The sequence below is a fragment of the Aulostomus chinensis genome, chromosome 16 (genome assembly GCF_037954235.1).
Source record: "Aulostomus chinensis isolate RoL2024-O1b breed Wild chromosome 16, RoL_Achi_v1.0, whole genome shotgun sequence".
Classification (NCBI taxonomy): domain Eukaryota; kingdom Metazoa; phylum Chordata; class Actinopteri; order Syngnathiformes; family Aulostomidae; genus Aulostomus; species Aulostomus chinensis.
The window spans coordinates 13,261,094-13,276,449 of NC_141335.1; the positions used below are offsets into that span (position 1 = coordinate 13,261,094).

The 15,356-nt window shown below is 41.5% G+C and overlaps 1 protein-coding gene across 1 annotated transcript; it reads right to left on the reverse strand.

The window, feature by feature from the left end:
- Positions 1-187: 187 nt before the first annotated feature.
- prom2 (prominin 2) lies at positions 188-14,908 on the reverse strand. The gene is made up of 25 exons (XM_086180546.1): positions 14,730-14,908; positions 14,088-14,248; positions 12,349-12,670; positions 10,369-10,433; positions 9,809-10,014; positions 9,479-9,599; positions 8,498-8,561; positions 8,261-8,350; positions 6,968-7,164; positions 6,082-6,156; positions 5,495-5,558; positions 5,258-5,414; positions 5,036-5,188; positions 4,832-4,955; positions 4,656-4,741; positions 4,493-4,577; positions 3,532-3,675; positions 3,374-3,442; positions 3,194-3,286; positions 3,057-3,110; positions 2,906-2,986; positions 2,210-2,278; positions 2,016-2,105; positions 951-1,063; positions 188-862 (listed from the first exon to the last, which is right to left on the reverse strand). Exons 3-25 carry the CDS (start codon positions 12,608-12,610, stop codon positions 811-813), a joined length of 2,514 nt encoding a protein of 837 aa, XP_086036672.1. The 5' UTR covers positions 12,611-12,670; positions 14,088-14,248; positions 14,730-14,908; the 3' UTR covers positions 188-810.
- Between the last annotated feature and the right edge of the window lie 448 nt (positions 14,909-15,356).

The window sequence follows — 15,356 nt, forward strand, 5'->3', positions numbered from 1 at the left end:
CCCAAATGCTTTGATTTAATTTGTAAATTGATTTGCTGAGAGGATGAATTCAAACATCGGGGGTCATTACAAAGACAAAAGACAGTATGAATGTTTTCCACTAATGCATGAAATTTGAAGTGAAACACGTTAAGAAGATGTCAGTACCTTCGTCTTGGAGTGTGCGATGGATGAAGGATTGGAGAAAAAAAAAAGGCAGAGCAAGTGCATCCCTTAATCAAAAAAACAGTTTTACTGTTTGGGCTGAAATGTTCACATGTAATCACAATTGAAAGGCTGACCATATAAAGTGCTGTGTAACACAATAAACACAATCTACGCTGAAGTACAAAGTGATACAAAAACATTGATTATCAGATCAATCAAAATCAGGTTTAAAAAAAACAAACATATTTGCAAAGAAAATAGTACCCAAAATGTTACACTGTACACTTTCCAGTCACATTTCAGTCATAGCAAAACCAATCACTGGATTCATGCAAGAAATTGTGCTTTGGTTTCCTGCAAAAGTGCAAGTAAGATAAAGAATGTTGGCGATTTTTGATGGAATCCAGCAGCAGCTCAGTTCATACATTCAGTACATACAAAACATTTACGTAATGCAACAAGGGAGAGATATCTCTTTGAAATTGTTAAAAAATAAAATCCCTGCAGATTCCCTTATGCCCTGCATCACCCTGAGGTCAAACCGGAGATCAATGGATGTCTTGACCCTCAGTCTTGTTGTGACAATGTGCCACATGTGTACGCGAGTGCACCGTGTGTTCTGATCTGGTTGAGTGCTGCCGTTACCACACCTGTGCTACCCTCTCAGTTAGCTATCATGTGGGCCCGCGGGATGTGGTTAACGATGATGGGGTTGCTGGAAACACAAGTATTCACGGTGGTCAGAGGATCCAGAGGAACATGTGCGTGAATGGATGTTTTTAAGTTTCGTGTCTGTTACTTACTCGTAGACATCAGAATACTTCATTCTTCTGTAGTATTTGGCTAGTTTGATGGAAAAGATGATGCTCGGGATAAAGAAGATCATGCACCAACCAAGACTGAACCAGAAGGCATTCTAGAGAGAGGGAGAGCACAAGTGTGAATAAAATATGAACTGCAGTAGATAGAAAAGATGACACTTATGCTAGAATGTGTCATTTTTTTTTCAGAATTAACACCCTTGGCAAATACGCTCTTATGATGCTCGTTGAGCTCGATGCTGCCAAGTGAATTAAACTCGCAGTATCTGAAATTCATGTCTCCAACACTACAGGCATACTGAGCATGCTCATTAGAGTGGTGCAGGAATGAGTCCTTAACCCCGGACATGAGTTAGCATCGTTGGCCATCTGGTTCCCTTGTCTCCAAATCAATAAATGGGTTTTTGTTACATTCCTGATGTCAGCGGTTAACACAAGCCTTACCTATTTTAATGTTTTGTTCTACAGCATAAAACACCAAAAAATACCACTCTCGTGAATTTCAAAGCCTTTTACTTGTCCTAAAACTAATAGCTAACAGCTAATGAGTATCTAAATGATTGTCGAGGCTGTTAAGCGTCTTCAAGCCAAAATCGGATTAAGTGTGTTTAGTTTAGATGAGGTCACTCATCTGTGGTAGTATTAGCTTCGTACTTCTTACGATTCCAGTTACTGGCCAAGCTGGCTACTTCCTGTTAGCCCTCCCCATCTTGACTGTGCATAAATAATTATAGCTTGCAGCTTTTAAAGACATTTCAAACATTCTCAGTCCAAATAGATCAGATTCTGATAGTGAAATGAGTCATTTTACAGAGATGTGTGATGCTCAAAATAATTTATCTAATTTTTTTTTTTTTTTTTTTTACAGCACAACAGTAATGACGGAATGATATAGTTTGCTATTATGGAGGCTACAACGTATAAAGTGTCACCTCGAAAAGACTAGAAATTACACACGGTTCCTTTAAAGTGACCATTTTTAAAGCAAACGCATACTCTTGAAACCGCGTAGTGTTTTAGGAAAAAAAATCAGACCCAGACCCTCACCAAAGACTCCACCATGTGCGAGCAAAGGATCATCTCTGCCGAATCCACTGCTCCTGCAACCGGCCCACAGCGGCCCACCTGCTTGGTGATCTGAGGAGGAACGCAGTGGTCAAAAACTAGAAGTAGTAGTATTTAAAATAAATAAATCATTTAACATTTTAACATATTAATCCCAAAGATCTGTCAGACCTTACCGTGAGTTTGGCCCAGTCAGCATAATCAGTGAAATAAATGAGCTGACAGTCTATGAAGTGTCTGCTCTCCTGGGAAAGAGAGAAAGAATGAGTGTAAATTCCACAAATGTTCTCCCTGCTTTACAGTGGGAAATCCTGAGGAATCAGCGGATCGCCCGGGCCATCTCAGCATAGAGGAATTGTGGGTAAATCCCCTGAAGTGACCCATAAATAACAGCGAGAGCATTGTGATTCGGCAAGGCAAGAAAAGTGTATTTATACAGCACGTTTCATGCATTGCACTGACCTTTCCTAATGCATTAAATCGGAAATGTAACGTTCAGTTTTCAAATACGTGCATAAAGGAGCGAATCATTGGTATGGATGCCTCAGGCAAAGACAAAGGCAGCTTTTTACTTTAATTTCATGGTAATTAAATTTTAAGCAAGCTAGTTTCAGGCCTGTTTTTTGCAATACATTAAAGTCTTTTCCGTGAAATGTACCTTTTGTTGGAATTTCAGTAATCGAAGTATTACAAGAGCTAAATACATTCTCCGTGTACTGTAGATGTGGAACACACTAAATTAACCATAAAACCTCCCCCTTAATCTCTCTGGATTAAATTACAGGCATTAAAGAACCACATGAAGCTCTTTTTTTTCTCTCTCTCTCTCTCTCCTTCTCTTTCCAACTCATGTGACTCTTGCCTCTACTCACATTCTTGATAATCTGTGATGTATTTGTGTCCAGGAAGTCTTGTGCTGCCTCAACATTCCTCAGCACCTCCCCCACCGTTCCCTGGAGGAGACGGAGAGTAGGTTACAGAAGCGAAAGCCCCGGTCATCTGAAGGTTTTAGTCAATACTCACATTGACTCTCCCTGCGGTAGGTCGAAGGTTCCCCATCGTTGAGTTCAGCTTCTCCTAGAGGCACAATCATACAGACGGTTAACATAGAGGATAATCACAAAGGAAGATGCCAGTCTGAGATAGGGCTCGCGACACACCAGTTGTGGGAAGATGGTGGTTTCTATGTTGGTCTGGATATTCCTCAGGTCAGTTGCTGCATCCTGGAGCTCTTTCTGAATGTCAGCGTTTGTCTTCAAGCACGTCAAGAGTTTATTAATATTCAAAAGATCACATATGATGACTTATTGATCGTACAGGAAAACTGATCGTGAACTCACTTGAATGGCAGCAAGACCATCAAGTTTATCTGCTGTTGTGTTCAGATTGATGCTTGAAATATTGTTCATCTGAGACAAACCAGAAATTATACATGAACGCATAATACATGACGGTTAATGCGCTCATATGTGTTCGGGGGGCTATGAGGGAGTCCTACCTGCTGAGTAGCAGCAGTTAGGTCAACATTTCCAGCCTTACTGGAGAAGCTTCTGAACAGATTCTTCAGTTCAGGACTCAGCAGAGTGACGGAGGACAGAGTGATGTCGGTGCTCTCGAAGTGCTGCTGGATCTCCTCGGTGTACTGAGAGTGGAGAGAGGTTTAACACGTTGAAATACTAGACTTAGTAAGTCTTCTTCTTTAAGTAAGGACAATTACAGAGCTGAGAAAAACACACATTTCAATTAATTTCTCATACTATCATCTCATCACATTGCAAAGCTCATTATCTCATAATAACTAGTCATTGTCCTGTATAAACTAGGTAACTGCATTAAAAAAATCAGTTCCAAGTACATCCTTCCTGGACTTCCGTAGAGAACTTTCTCTAAACACATTCCAAATGTGTTTGTAACACAAAAGCCTGAGCATTTTTGAATATTATACCCTCTTGTTCCTTTTTTTAAAAAAAATTAATATGGGGCATGTTAAGTCTTTATCGCATAGTAACAATACAGACACAGGAAACGGCAGGGAGACTTAGATGGAACTGCAGTTAGTTCAACCAACCAGGAAGTGAACCAGAGACTCACAACTCTGTGTTTGAATAGTGACATTCTGGGAACATGCAAATGTCCAGAGTAATTTTTAAAAAAATATCTGAGTACTTTGAAAATATCATTCAAAAGTGTGATAGCAACATTTTTTTAACATGTATTTTCACATTACTCTTAGATTATGCAACGACATTCCAACTGGAGCTATGACCCATGTCACCGACAAGTTCTAATAATGTCTCAAAGACAAGCTTTTAATCACAACATTTTGCAGATGTTTTGGTGATGTTATTAATCCCAAAGCATTCAAAATGTTGCAGTGAAAACATGTAAACATATATCATTACACTACATTATACATTTGCAGGTAATAAACGATGGGAAAGGACATTAAGGACGCTGACTTTGGAGACATTGAGCAGTTCTTCCAGGTTGATAATCTTGTCCAGGTGTAGTACCACCCACAGAGGCTGGTTCCTCGTGCAGTCACTGCAAACATAAAAAGTGGACTCACTTTTTTTGGATCCAAGATGGATGAGCGGATGAATGCTATTATCAGTGACTTACCTATAAATACTGGAGATGGTGACGTTTTCAATTCCAAGGGATGCACCGATGTCCAGCCCTGGAATTAAACCTGGAGTATCAATGACCTGCGGAGAAAAGAGGCAGCAGATTTAGAACATTTCTGAAGCATTTTTGTATGTTGGGTTCCTGTGTTGTTCTTCATTGTTTATGTGGACCTTCAGCAATTGTCCGCTCTTCCAGGGCTGACAGACCAGAGTGTAAGTATTCCCACCCAGCAGGAAGAGCAGCACCACTGCAATCATGAACAACCAGGAGAAGACGAAGATAAAACCTGCAGCCCTGCAAACACACATGGAGATGCTTGTTTTGTTCTTCACACCGGCAGCAGCAGCGGAAAAATGAACCATCAGGGAACTCACATCATGAAGAAGGTTCCTCCGCAATCTGCCGTCCAGGAACGCTTTGTAGGGTCTGCTGTGTGTTTGAGACCAAGAGGACCCATGACTAGACCCAAGAGGTTACAAACCACCACCAAGAGGACCACGCAGCACAGAGCCACACACACTCCCCATCTGAAATACATATGATGAGTGACATATCCATTTCTCCCATCGATCATCAGACATGTTTAGATATTTTACCTGATATGCTCGGCTCTCTCAAGATCCGGGGTGACCTTGGTGATCTCTGCCTCAACCCGATTTACAGAGTCCAACACATCGTTCAGTTCAGCTAGGGGGACGTCATCGGTCACCCGGGAGATCTGGGTTTTTATTCTGTCCAGCACCTGCTTGCTGGCTGAAATCACACATTTTGAAATCTGGTAGTATTCAGCTAAATCTTTCAGATAGAGCCTAATTACAACTTTGTTCACTCACTTTGAACTACATCCTTGGTGTCATTGGTCACCCTCTGAGGGATGCTGCTGAAATGATCATTCACCTGAGATGGAAACAAGCACCTCAATGCCACCTCAAATGCATTTTGCCTTTCAAGTATGCACAACTAAGTATGTTGCATCCATTAAAAAAAAATTGCCTCTTGCATTACTTCTGTTGTGACTTCAGAAAAGAAGAGTAAGACATATACATTTAGCTTGGAGCTAATGGTGAGTGATGGCTAACAACGGCAAAATTCCCCCAAAATGGCCATGAATGAGTGTAGAACCAGATGTTTTATAATTAGTTTATTTCTAGCTCAAATCTAAGTCTGAGTGGATGAGCATGTAACTAGTTAAACTGACATAATGCACAGTTTTGCTGTTGTTCCGTGGCTGTAGTTGTTGCTATCCATCAGGTTGCATTAGCTTCGAGCTAATGGCTAAAGTGCCTCTGCATTCAGGAGTCCCAAAGAAGTGATGCAAAATAATCCATATTTTAGCAAAAAGGTTTGTCTCCCCGTCAAACGAAGATGTAACTGTTGTTGGTGGTAAAACACAGATAAATGTCGGCACTAGGATACAAACCTCCTTTATTATGGATTTCAGGTCAGCATGGACGACCTCATTTACTGCTGACTGAAATTCACTCAGACTTGGAATCTATGGAGAAGAGAAAAAATATAGAACTAAATATGATCGAAGCGAAGTAAAATCTGGTCAACTGGACGTAAGTTTATCTTGAAGACGTTTCACCTCTCATCCGAGAGGCTTCTTCAGTTCTAGTGAAGAGTGTGGAAGAGTTGTATTGTATTGTATTGTATGCTATTGTACAATAGCACTGACCACTCCCACATAGGTTTATAAGCTGGAGTTTCCACACTCTTCACTAGAACTGAAGAAGCCTCTCGGATGAGAGGTGAAACGTCTTCAAGATAAACTTACATCCAGTTGACCAGATTTTACTTCGCTTCGATCTACGATGACCTGGATGAATGAGAACCTACACAGACAGAACTAAATATGCTATACCTAAAACAAACAGGAGGGGGCAATATATTTCAACTAAATGAGAAGCACGTGGGTGTTTTTCTTTGATTTAATCAAACTGATGTCAAGCTTCCCTCAAACAGAGAGAATGTATCTTGTTATCTTGAGAAGATGAAAGGATGTGTGTGCGCGCGTGTGAGACTGTGTCTTCGTGTCAGTGTAGGAGTGTGGGATAGGCAGAGGAGGCCAGATGAGAGGAGGACAAATCAGCTGTTCTGGTAAATCAACTATTATCTTTATGTATCTCAGCCTGCTTCAGACGCGGTTTCCTGTCCATCTCGGCACCCACATAACTGTATCAATTATTCATCTGCTAATTTTGATCAAATCTGACATTTATGTGAAATATCTGAGTTGCCATTATTATTCAGGGATTAATCAGAGCCTTCCTTTACAAACACATAATTCCGAGAGATAAACATACTGTGATGGAGGTGTCAATGGTAAGTTTGTGCAGCTCGCTATTGAGGTCGCTGCAGCCGAGGCACTCTGGCTTGGACAAAGTCTGGTTGATGTTATTTTTAACAGCAGTGAGGTTGGACTGGAGGACATCCACACTGGCCTGCAGCTGGGACAACGAGTGGTCCAGCTGCTTCAGTTGTTTGCTGGTATTTTCAGTCTCTGCTCATACAAACACGAGAAAAATACAAAAATCTGTACAAAAAAACATATCTGACATACGAATCTTGTAAAAACCTAAGGAAATGAATGGTTGCTAGAGATGTATGAGATATATCCACCCTCTTTAGTAAATCATTTAAAAATATTTTTCATTTTGCTGTTCATTTCCCCATTTCCCTCTGGAAACAGATGGATTACTGAAACCAACAAATGATAACCATACTTGCTTTCACTGGAATGTGCTCATTTAAACCAATTTGTTGCAAAAGTGCATTGTGCAAAAGACTATTTCGGTCTTTATTCTTCTTTAAGAATTCTGTCTTAACTCTGAGTTAAAGTTATTTTGTATTTTGTGGATTTGTTCTTGGCAGTAAAGTTTAATGATAACTTTAAAATGTTGTGCACAACATCCTGATAAAATAGTGTTCTGGTCAATGTTAAAGTATTTGATGTTGAGTTGACTTAAGTGTCAAAAGTAAAAGTACACATTCTGCGTGATGTTTGTGTATTCCAGACCTTTCTTTCCTGGAACCCCTGACCTCTAAAGGTTATTTTAAAGTTGTGTGTGTGTTCCAGTGGTGTTTGCTCTGATAGTGTCGCTTGAAGGATACAATCTTGGAGTCTATGTTTTCCTTGCAAAATATTTTCTTTGAAAGTAACCCAACAAACATGGCAATGAGGTATGCAGACACTTCCCAGCCTCTATCATTCATTGTGCTAAGCTAACGAGCATTGGTCTCATCTCTGTAGCGCAGCACAGAGAAAAGAAGGGTACCTATCTTCTCGTCTGGCAATGAGGAGGATGGACAATATGAGTATTTCCCTTTAAGTACAGTAGGTGATAAAAATACTTCCACCACTGCTTAAATATAAATATTGTGTTCACACCCTTGGTAAAGCGAAGCTGTCTAAGCTCTTACCAACTGTTGGCTCGTACATTTAAGCCCTCATCAAATAATTCAACATCAGACATGAGAGCCTGCAGCTCAACTGCACAGTGGGAGCAAAGCCACCCCTGAACAACTGATCTCCTGTCAGATATGTAAACAGGCATTTACAAGTCTGAAACAAGACACGACATGCTGGTGTGTTGTACCTTCATCCAGAGCTTTTACAGAGAGGAGCGCCGGATCCAGCGTTCCTCTGAAGCGCCCCTGGATTTCCAAACCCAACTGGGGTCCAATGGCTGTGTCATATAATCACACACACACACACACACACACACACACACACACACACACACACACACATTTTGGTGTTTGTATACCATATCATTTTCTGTGGTGATTGGACAGAGACCAGGATTGGCTCATAAGTATCTTCCTGTTCTTACCATCCAGGTTCTCAGTAACTTCCTGTATGGTCCTGTAGCTCTCATTCACCACGTAGTAGACTTGCTTCAGGTAGGTGGAGGAAAAACAAACCGTTTGGAATATTAGATATGTGCTAAGCTGAAATAAAACATGTCAAGGACTGATTACAAAAGAAAACCACACACAGCAGCTCCTCCAAAAGAGGAGGAACAAACCCAGGGTTTCCCAGCCCTGCTCGTTTCTGGAGATAAGTGTGTTGACTCTGCAGGCAACAGAACTGAGTCTTAATCACTGAGCTGACTGCAGACTTTAAGGACTGTTTGCATCTCACACAAGAAGCTGTCAACTCTCAGCAGATTGATGGGAACAAAGCAGGATTTCTTGGCACTGAGGGTGATACTAGTTTTAAAATAATTAGGACAACATGGAAACCATGTGTGTTTTTGTAGCGAGGTGTTCGTACGGTAACAAAACGTACAACGTAGCAGATGACTTCCTTCATTTTTACTCCAAATGGTACTTCCCTATTTGGTTGAAGTCAGATTACTTCATAGACAGCATTGTATCACTGGCATTTCTCTTTTTGCTCGCCTGCTAGGTTACATCATGTGACCATTCTAGGCTCGTGCTCGTCCTCATGAAAGCACACTGTGGTAATAGTGAACTGAGCTTTGGGGGACAAACAGGATTGGACCGATGGCAGCCAATTAGGGAGTGCATCCCTCATTTTGGGAGGAAAAGATCAAGAGTAAATAATCACGGATCCCTGTTTAAATATGGAATATTCCGGCACGGTTACATTTCACCGTCTTTTTTAAAAAGGAACAACAAGGAAGCTCATTCAACACTGGAACATTTTATATCACATCAAGTTATAGTTTCAAGGGGACGTTATCCCATTGCTATTGCAGAATGTGTGTGGCTAATGTGTATTGATAAATGCTGCCATAATGGGATCCCTGACCTTTGGCATCTCTGTCCATCTGTCCGTCTGTTCTTACCTGAGGCACAGCTGTGAGGAACGTGTGGACATTCTTGATGCTGTTGTTGAGCTCCAATGCACTCTCGTCCACACTCACTTGGAGGTGCTCATTGCTTTTGAACATGCAGATGTTGCCAGCACTACACACACACAAACACACACACACACACACACACACAAAACCAAACATATATACACACAATTCAATTTGTGTCATGGACATATTCTTAATGTTAGGGAGACCCACACAACCACTTTCAAGCTGTCATCTTCTCAGCTAATTTCAGATGATGTATCATTATCCTGTGTAAAGATACACACAAACACACACACACACACACACACTCACAAAATAATGGCCGTGGTGACGAACGCACTCCAGTAGAGACTTCTTCTGCGACAGTGAGTGGAAGGTGTCTGTTTCTGGTACATCTTCCCACCACAGTTGCCACAGCAGCGACAGCATGCCAGGAAGAAGCCAACTATGGGCATCAGGACAATGTAGAGGATGCCAATGGCTGTACACACCAGGAAGCCCACCTCATATAACAAGATCTACACACACACACACACACACACACACACACACAAAAGAGATAGGTAACAAAAGTGACACAAGATCTAATTTTCAAGCCCTCAATAGCAGCACAATGGCAGGTCTTTGTGGTGTTGTGACGTCAAACACAGCAAGACGTCAGACATCAGTAGCTTTACGTTACTGTGGTGACAGTCTGCAGGCAGAGGGGATGAAAGGGCCTCAGTAACCTCACTAGAGTGGGACACACACACCCACACACACACCCATGCACACACATACACGAATCACTCTCAGATTTCCAGCTGGGGAGGGTGTGGCTGCTCTGTCCTATACAGAATGTACAAATAAATAAATCATCTCAATTCACTCACCTCTCTCACGAGTTCTTGATTTGACTGAAGTTCTTGAAAGTGGGTGTAAACCCTCAGGATCAAATCTAGAAAGAGATTAGAGGACAAACAAAGGTTCCAGACTTTCTCATGTACCTGAGTCACTTGTTCTCATTATGGGAAAAGGCCAGGAATAAAAATATATATTAAAATGGGATTTTGGGGGGCTGTTATATCAAGAACAAGAACAAAACATGCTGACAGAAGACACCTTTGGTGTATATATATATAGTTTGTCTATGACGTTTGCAAAATGTTGAACTTAGAAAAAGTTGAGTTGGTTTTTTTTTTATTGAAATTGTCAGGTTAGTCTTCCAGAGTAGGAGTCATGTCACGCACTTTAACAAAAGCGCCAAAAATCCTTAAATTGTTTTCCATTTTCTTCCAGTGTAAAAAAAGAAAAGAAAAGAAAGGGAAGCTCTAAATTCAACATAACCAATCACAGCTTTTAGCGACAGGACACACTACTTTTATGCTTAGCGTACTTCCTTGTCAGATTTGTAGTACGAGGTGTCCTGCCCTGCTTTGTACAAATGTTTTCATCTCCTGCATTGTAAAAGTGGAAATATGACTCCTCCATCTTGATTACTGGGAAACCGGGACTTTTTTCAGGAGAGATTGAACTTTTTATGACAACAGCAATTATTGTGTGGTTTGACTGTTATTGTGAGTATTAAATAAAGCTTCTGCTGCTCTTCACACGAGCTGTTTGTGTTGCTGCCGCCTTCTCTAGGTATGACATCTGACTGCAGATTGCAACAAATACCCTTTTATTCCCAGCGGTGTTCTATTCTTAATAATGAACACCGGTGGCAGCAGCTTGTGTTTTCTATGAGGAAGTCATAGAAAAGGAAGTTTAGGGTTTTTTTGATTTGTGTTTTGTTTTGTCAGATTATTAGAAGGAATATGATCCTGTGAAACAGGTTCTCTGGTTAGTAACCTTAGAGCCAAGATCTCAGGGTTCTGGTTGACTGCTTGGCCTTAAATTCTATTTATCCCCAGTTCAGTTGATTCATTAGTCATAATTAGTTGGGGAGAAAAAGTTAAACTTGGAAGTATTTAAGAACGACCTCCAAACATTGTATAAATGTTTGGTGATGTTAAATTAGTCAAGAAATAATTATCAATTCTTGAAAAGATTTCAATATTTTGAATAAACATACATATTGGAGATAATTAATCAATATTTCATCAACATCACAATACATCCCAGTGCAATGACTTCATGTAAAGAAACTACATAATGTTGCCGTTGCCAGTATTGCTGTTCCATCAACTTAAAATTTAAAGGCAATCATGACACTAACTTTTTGAAGTTATCGCAACTAGGTTTGGTTTGGGGGTTTTTGACTGTGGGGGTTAAATTTGTTTTTAAAAAGAGAGGAAGTCCTCCACAAAGATTTGAATCACAAACACGTTCGGTATTATGTGCCTTCAAACAGGTCGTGTCGTTTGTTCTACAACAGAAACCCACAGTCATCAGCCATCGGACCTTATCCTCTTATCGTATGATAAAGTGTAAAAGGAGTGTTCAGACAAGTGCTGTCACCTGCTGGTTAATGGTGAAGATTTTGAAATGTAATAAGAGTCTCTTTTACGTCATCGAGCCATTCACTGCTGAAACCCTCAAACAAAAGCTATTATTCCATCCTCCGGAGCGACATGACTATCCCAACATACAATGAGCTGAAACTGGGCGAAGGCTTTTAGGCATGTTTGCTCTCTGAAATCAGGCAGGAAGTAATGTAAAGAGAAGGGACACAGGTGAAACAACAGAAAAGCACATTAAGGTTAAAGATTGACTGACATAGTGCCCATTGAGATACTTATTAACCATCATCAACTGTATTCCAGCACAGCAGGAAAGAAGGTCAGACCGTTCTCTCTGTTCTGGTTGTATTTTGGTGTGGTTTAAACTGGAAGTGACACAGACAGCAGATATTCAAGTGGGAGTAGACTGACCTTCAGGGAAAGGTTTTGGCTGGACAGTGTGGAGAAAGGACTGGACCACAGCCGTCATGAAGCCGGCTCCACTGTTCATCTCTGCGGTGTCTTGGTACTGGGGCTGGGTGAGGCTAAGAGGAGCCTCGGCCGATGAACAGCTGGGCTGAAGGTTGACAGACTGTGCCAGGGTGAGCCCCAGTAGGAAGATCCCCAGTGCAGCTCTGGGGGCTCTATCAACGCGCTGTTGCCCCCAAGCCGCCATTCTTTTACGTGACCCCATGCCAAAAGGTGAGCCAGGTGGAGCGATACTGGTTTACAGAGTCATCACCTCATGATGAGACTGAAAACCAGACAAGAATAGAGGAAAATGTCACACTCATACAAGAGAAAAAAAAAACAACCACAGGCTGAGTCACAGTGAAGTCTGAGAGCTCAGTGTCTTCAGTTTGATCTACTTTTAGACGGATCAAGACATCGTCTGGGTGACTGCCATCATCACTGACATCAACCAGTCACAGTGGTTCCTCCGAGTAGATGTGACCCGGCATCCCAAGTGAGGGAGACAGTGAGTGAGTGACCTTAAAGTAACAGTGACATATCCGTCCATCATCTCCAGACCCAGACAAGAACATTGATCCTCTCCTCTGATCTGAGTTCCATTAAGGAAGTGTGACCTACACGAGTTAGCTTAGCACAATGAATGGTGGGAAGTGGGAAGTGTTAGCATACCAATGTTTAAATTAAATTTTCTCCAAAACGGTCTTTGCCTTCATTAAAATCACTAGTTTTCTGTGTGACATTCGTTATAAAAAATTCAAAAAAAACATTTTAAATTGCAAGACAGACACACAGTTGGAACTACTTTCCTGACTGGGTGCCCTGATTTGATGCAGCGCCTCACAAGTTCAGCTAACAACTAGAGGAGCACAGCTAGTTTTAATCCTCTTTAATCTGTATTACTTCGGGCTAAAACAACATCCAAAACCTGATCAATTTTTGGAGCTATGCTAACAATTCCCATTGCTACCATCAATTGTGCGAAGCTAATTAGCAGTCAGCTGGTCTCTCTGGGTCTAAGCTCCCTAACGCAGCTCAGAGCAGAGAGGAGTATGTGGCTGTGGGGAGGATGGATAATAAGCGTATTTCCCATAAAGTTGGTGTGTTCCTTTAAACATGGCCGGTCAATGACCCCAACATCAAACAAGACAAGACAGAATCCAGAGAAAGAGTTCTGAGAGTACAAAATTGCTACGCCGATTTTGTGTTTACAGAATAACACTGGCCTTTAAGTTACTTTGTCATAGTCTAGTCATCTAGGTGAGTTTCTTTCAAGGAGAAAGTTTTGACATTGAAGGGATGCAAGTCAAGTCCTGGGAAAAACAAAATAGGACTTATGAAGGATTACTGGAGCTTGTGTTCACAGTGTAAACACATAAATGCTGTGTTCACCTGAAACACCTGTTTCACCTCCGGCTACCTAGACAAATGCTGGTTCCTACTAACAGTAAGTGGTTCAACACAAAAGGAGAAACAAATTCTGAAAGCGGTATTTCTCAGTGCTCATCTACTGTCTGTTTTTAATCTGTTGCTCAAATTAATTTCGTAATAACTGAACACATCAACTTCCTCGTCTCCAACAAGCCATTCATTGATGTAAGTGGAACAAGAAAGAGAGGAATTTTTTTTTTTTTTTAAATGAGTTCAAAGTGTGTGCAGGGCAGATAAGAAATATGGAAGTTGTCAATGAGTCAACTCACCCGCTGTGGTTCAACCATGAAGTTCAGTCCAACTGCTCTGATGTGCTTTAAGTCTGTCAGAGTCCCAGGAAACCGGATCCAGCTCTCTTGTCAAGTCGACTGTGTGCTCGCCTGGTGGAGACTGAGAGAAGGAGGGAGTGCAGGAGGGACAGAGGGAGGGTCTTACAGGGAGGGAGGGAGAGAGAGAACAAGGAGAGTGAGGGAAGTAAACAACAGGAAGGGTTAACTGCTCAGAAATGGGATTTTCGTCCTCACATATTTCCTCAGAGACATCACGGATCCCGATTGATATTGATGTGAAAGTTGTTGACAGTTTATTTACAGTCGTCATAAATCACACGCTTTTTTTTTTTCCTCAATAAAGAATCCAAAGTCTGCAGTTTTGGGATGTCTAAACATGCAGCAACACTGACCAAACATGCAGAGAAAGACTCCTGGGAATGCTGGGAATATCAAAAGGTGGCCAACAAAATACTTCTGCTGTAATTATCAGGGCTAATATATTCCATTTACAGTGACAGTTTTTTGAAGCTGAACAGGAAAAGACTTGTCCCCACCCCCACCTCACACCCTCACACAAACACACACACTCACACATACAAACACTGAGCTGAAACTATCAGTAATGGTGCTATTACTCACCTACAGCTCACTGCTGCAGAGGCACCACTCAGAGGAGGAACTGTGACGCCTATTTGCAGATGATTACTTCGTCACTGTTTGGTTGGAAAATTCGGTGCCCGGCAATTCAGTGGTGTGACAGCAGCGGTTACAGGGAGGAGAGGAGTAACATTTGCATGAAAAGAGACGTTCAGTATCTCCGGACGCAAATATAGCAGCACTCTCATGTCCCTCCACCTGCTTCTCATCAGGTGCACAATCGCCTGCCAATCACTCACCCTGGTTTTAGCTCATCAATTACAGGCTGATCTTTTAATCTGCTACCAGGAGAGGCATTGGCATGTGAAGGCCAGCAAGGCCTGGTAGTACCAACAGGACTGCAGAGTTACTCAAGGCTTCTTCAATATCTCCTGGTTTGCATGGTTAAGTCCCTCAGCTTTGCCGGAATCGGATAGAGACTAGCTGATAACAGGCAAGAGCGGTTAAGATGCTCTACAGATAGAGTTGACTACCCAAGACTGACTTGCCGATAACATTTTATCTCGACCACAAAATATCATTTTTAATTGAAAGACACCGTATTGTAACTATTCTGACTTCCTGTGGTGGCATCTTGCACACGTGAGGACTCTATGTAAGCTTAAATTT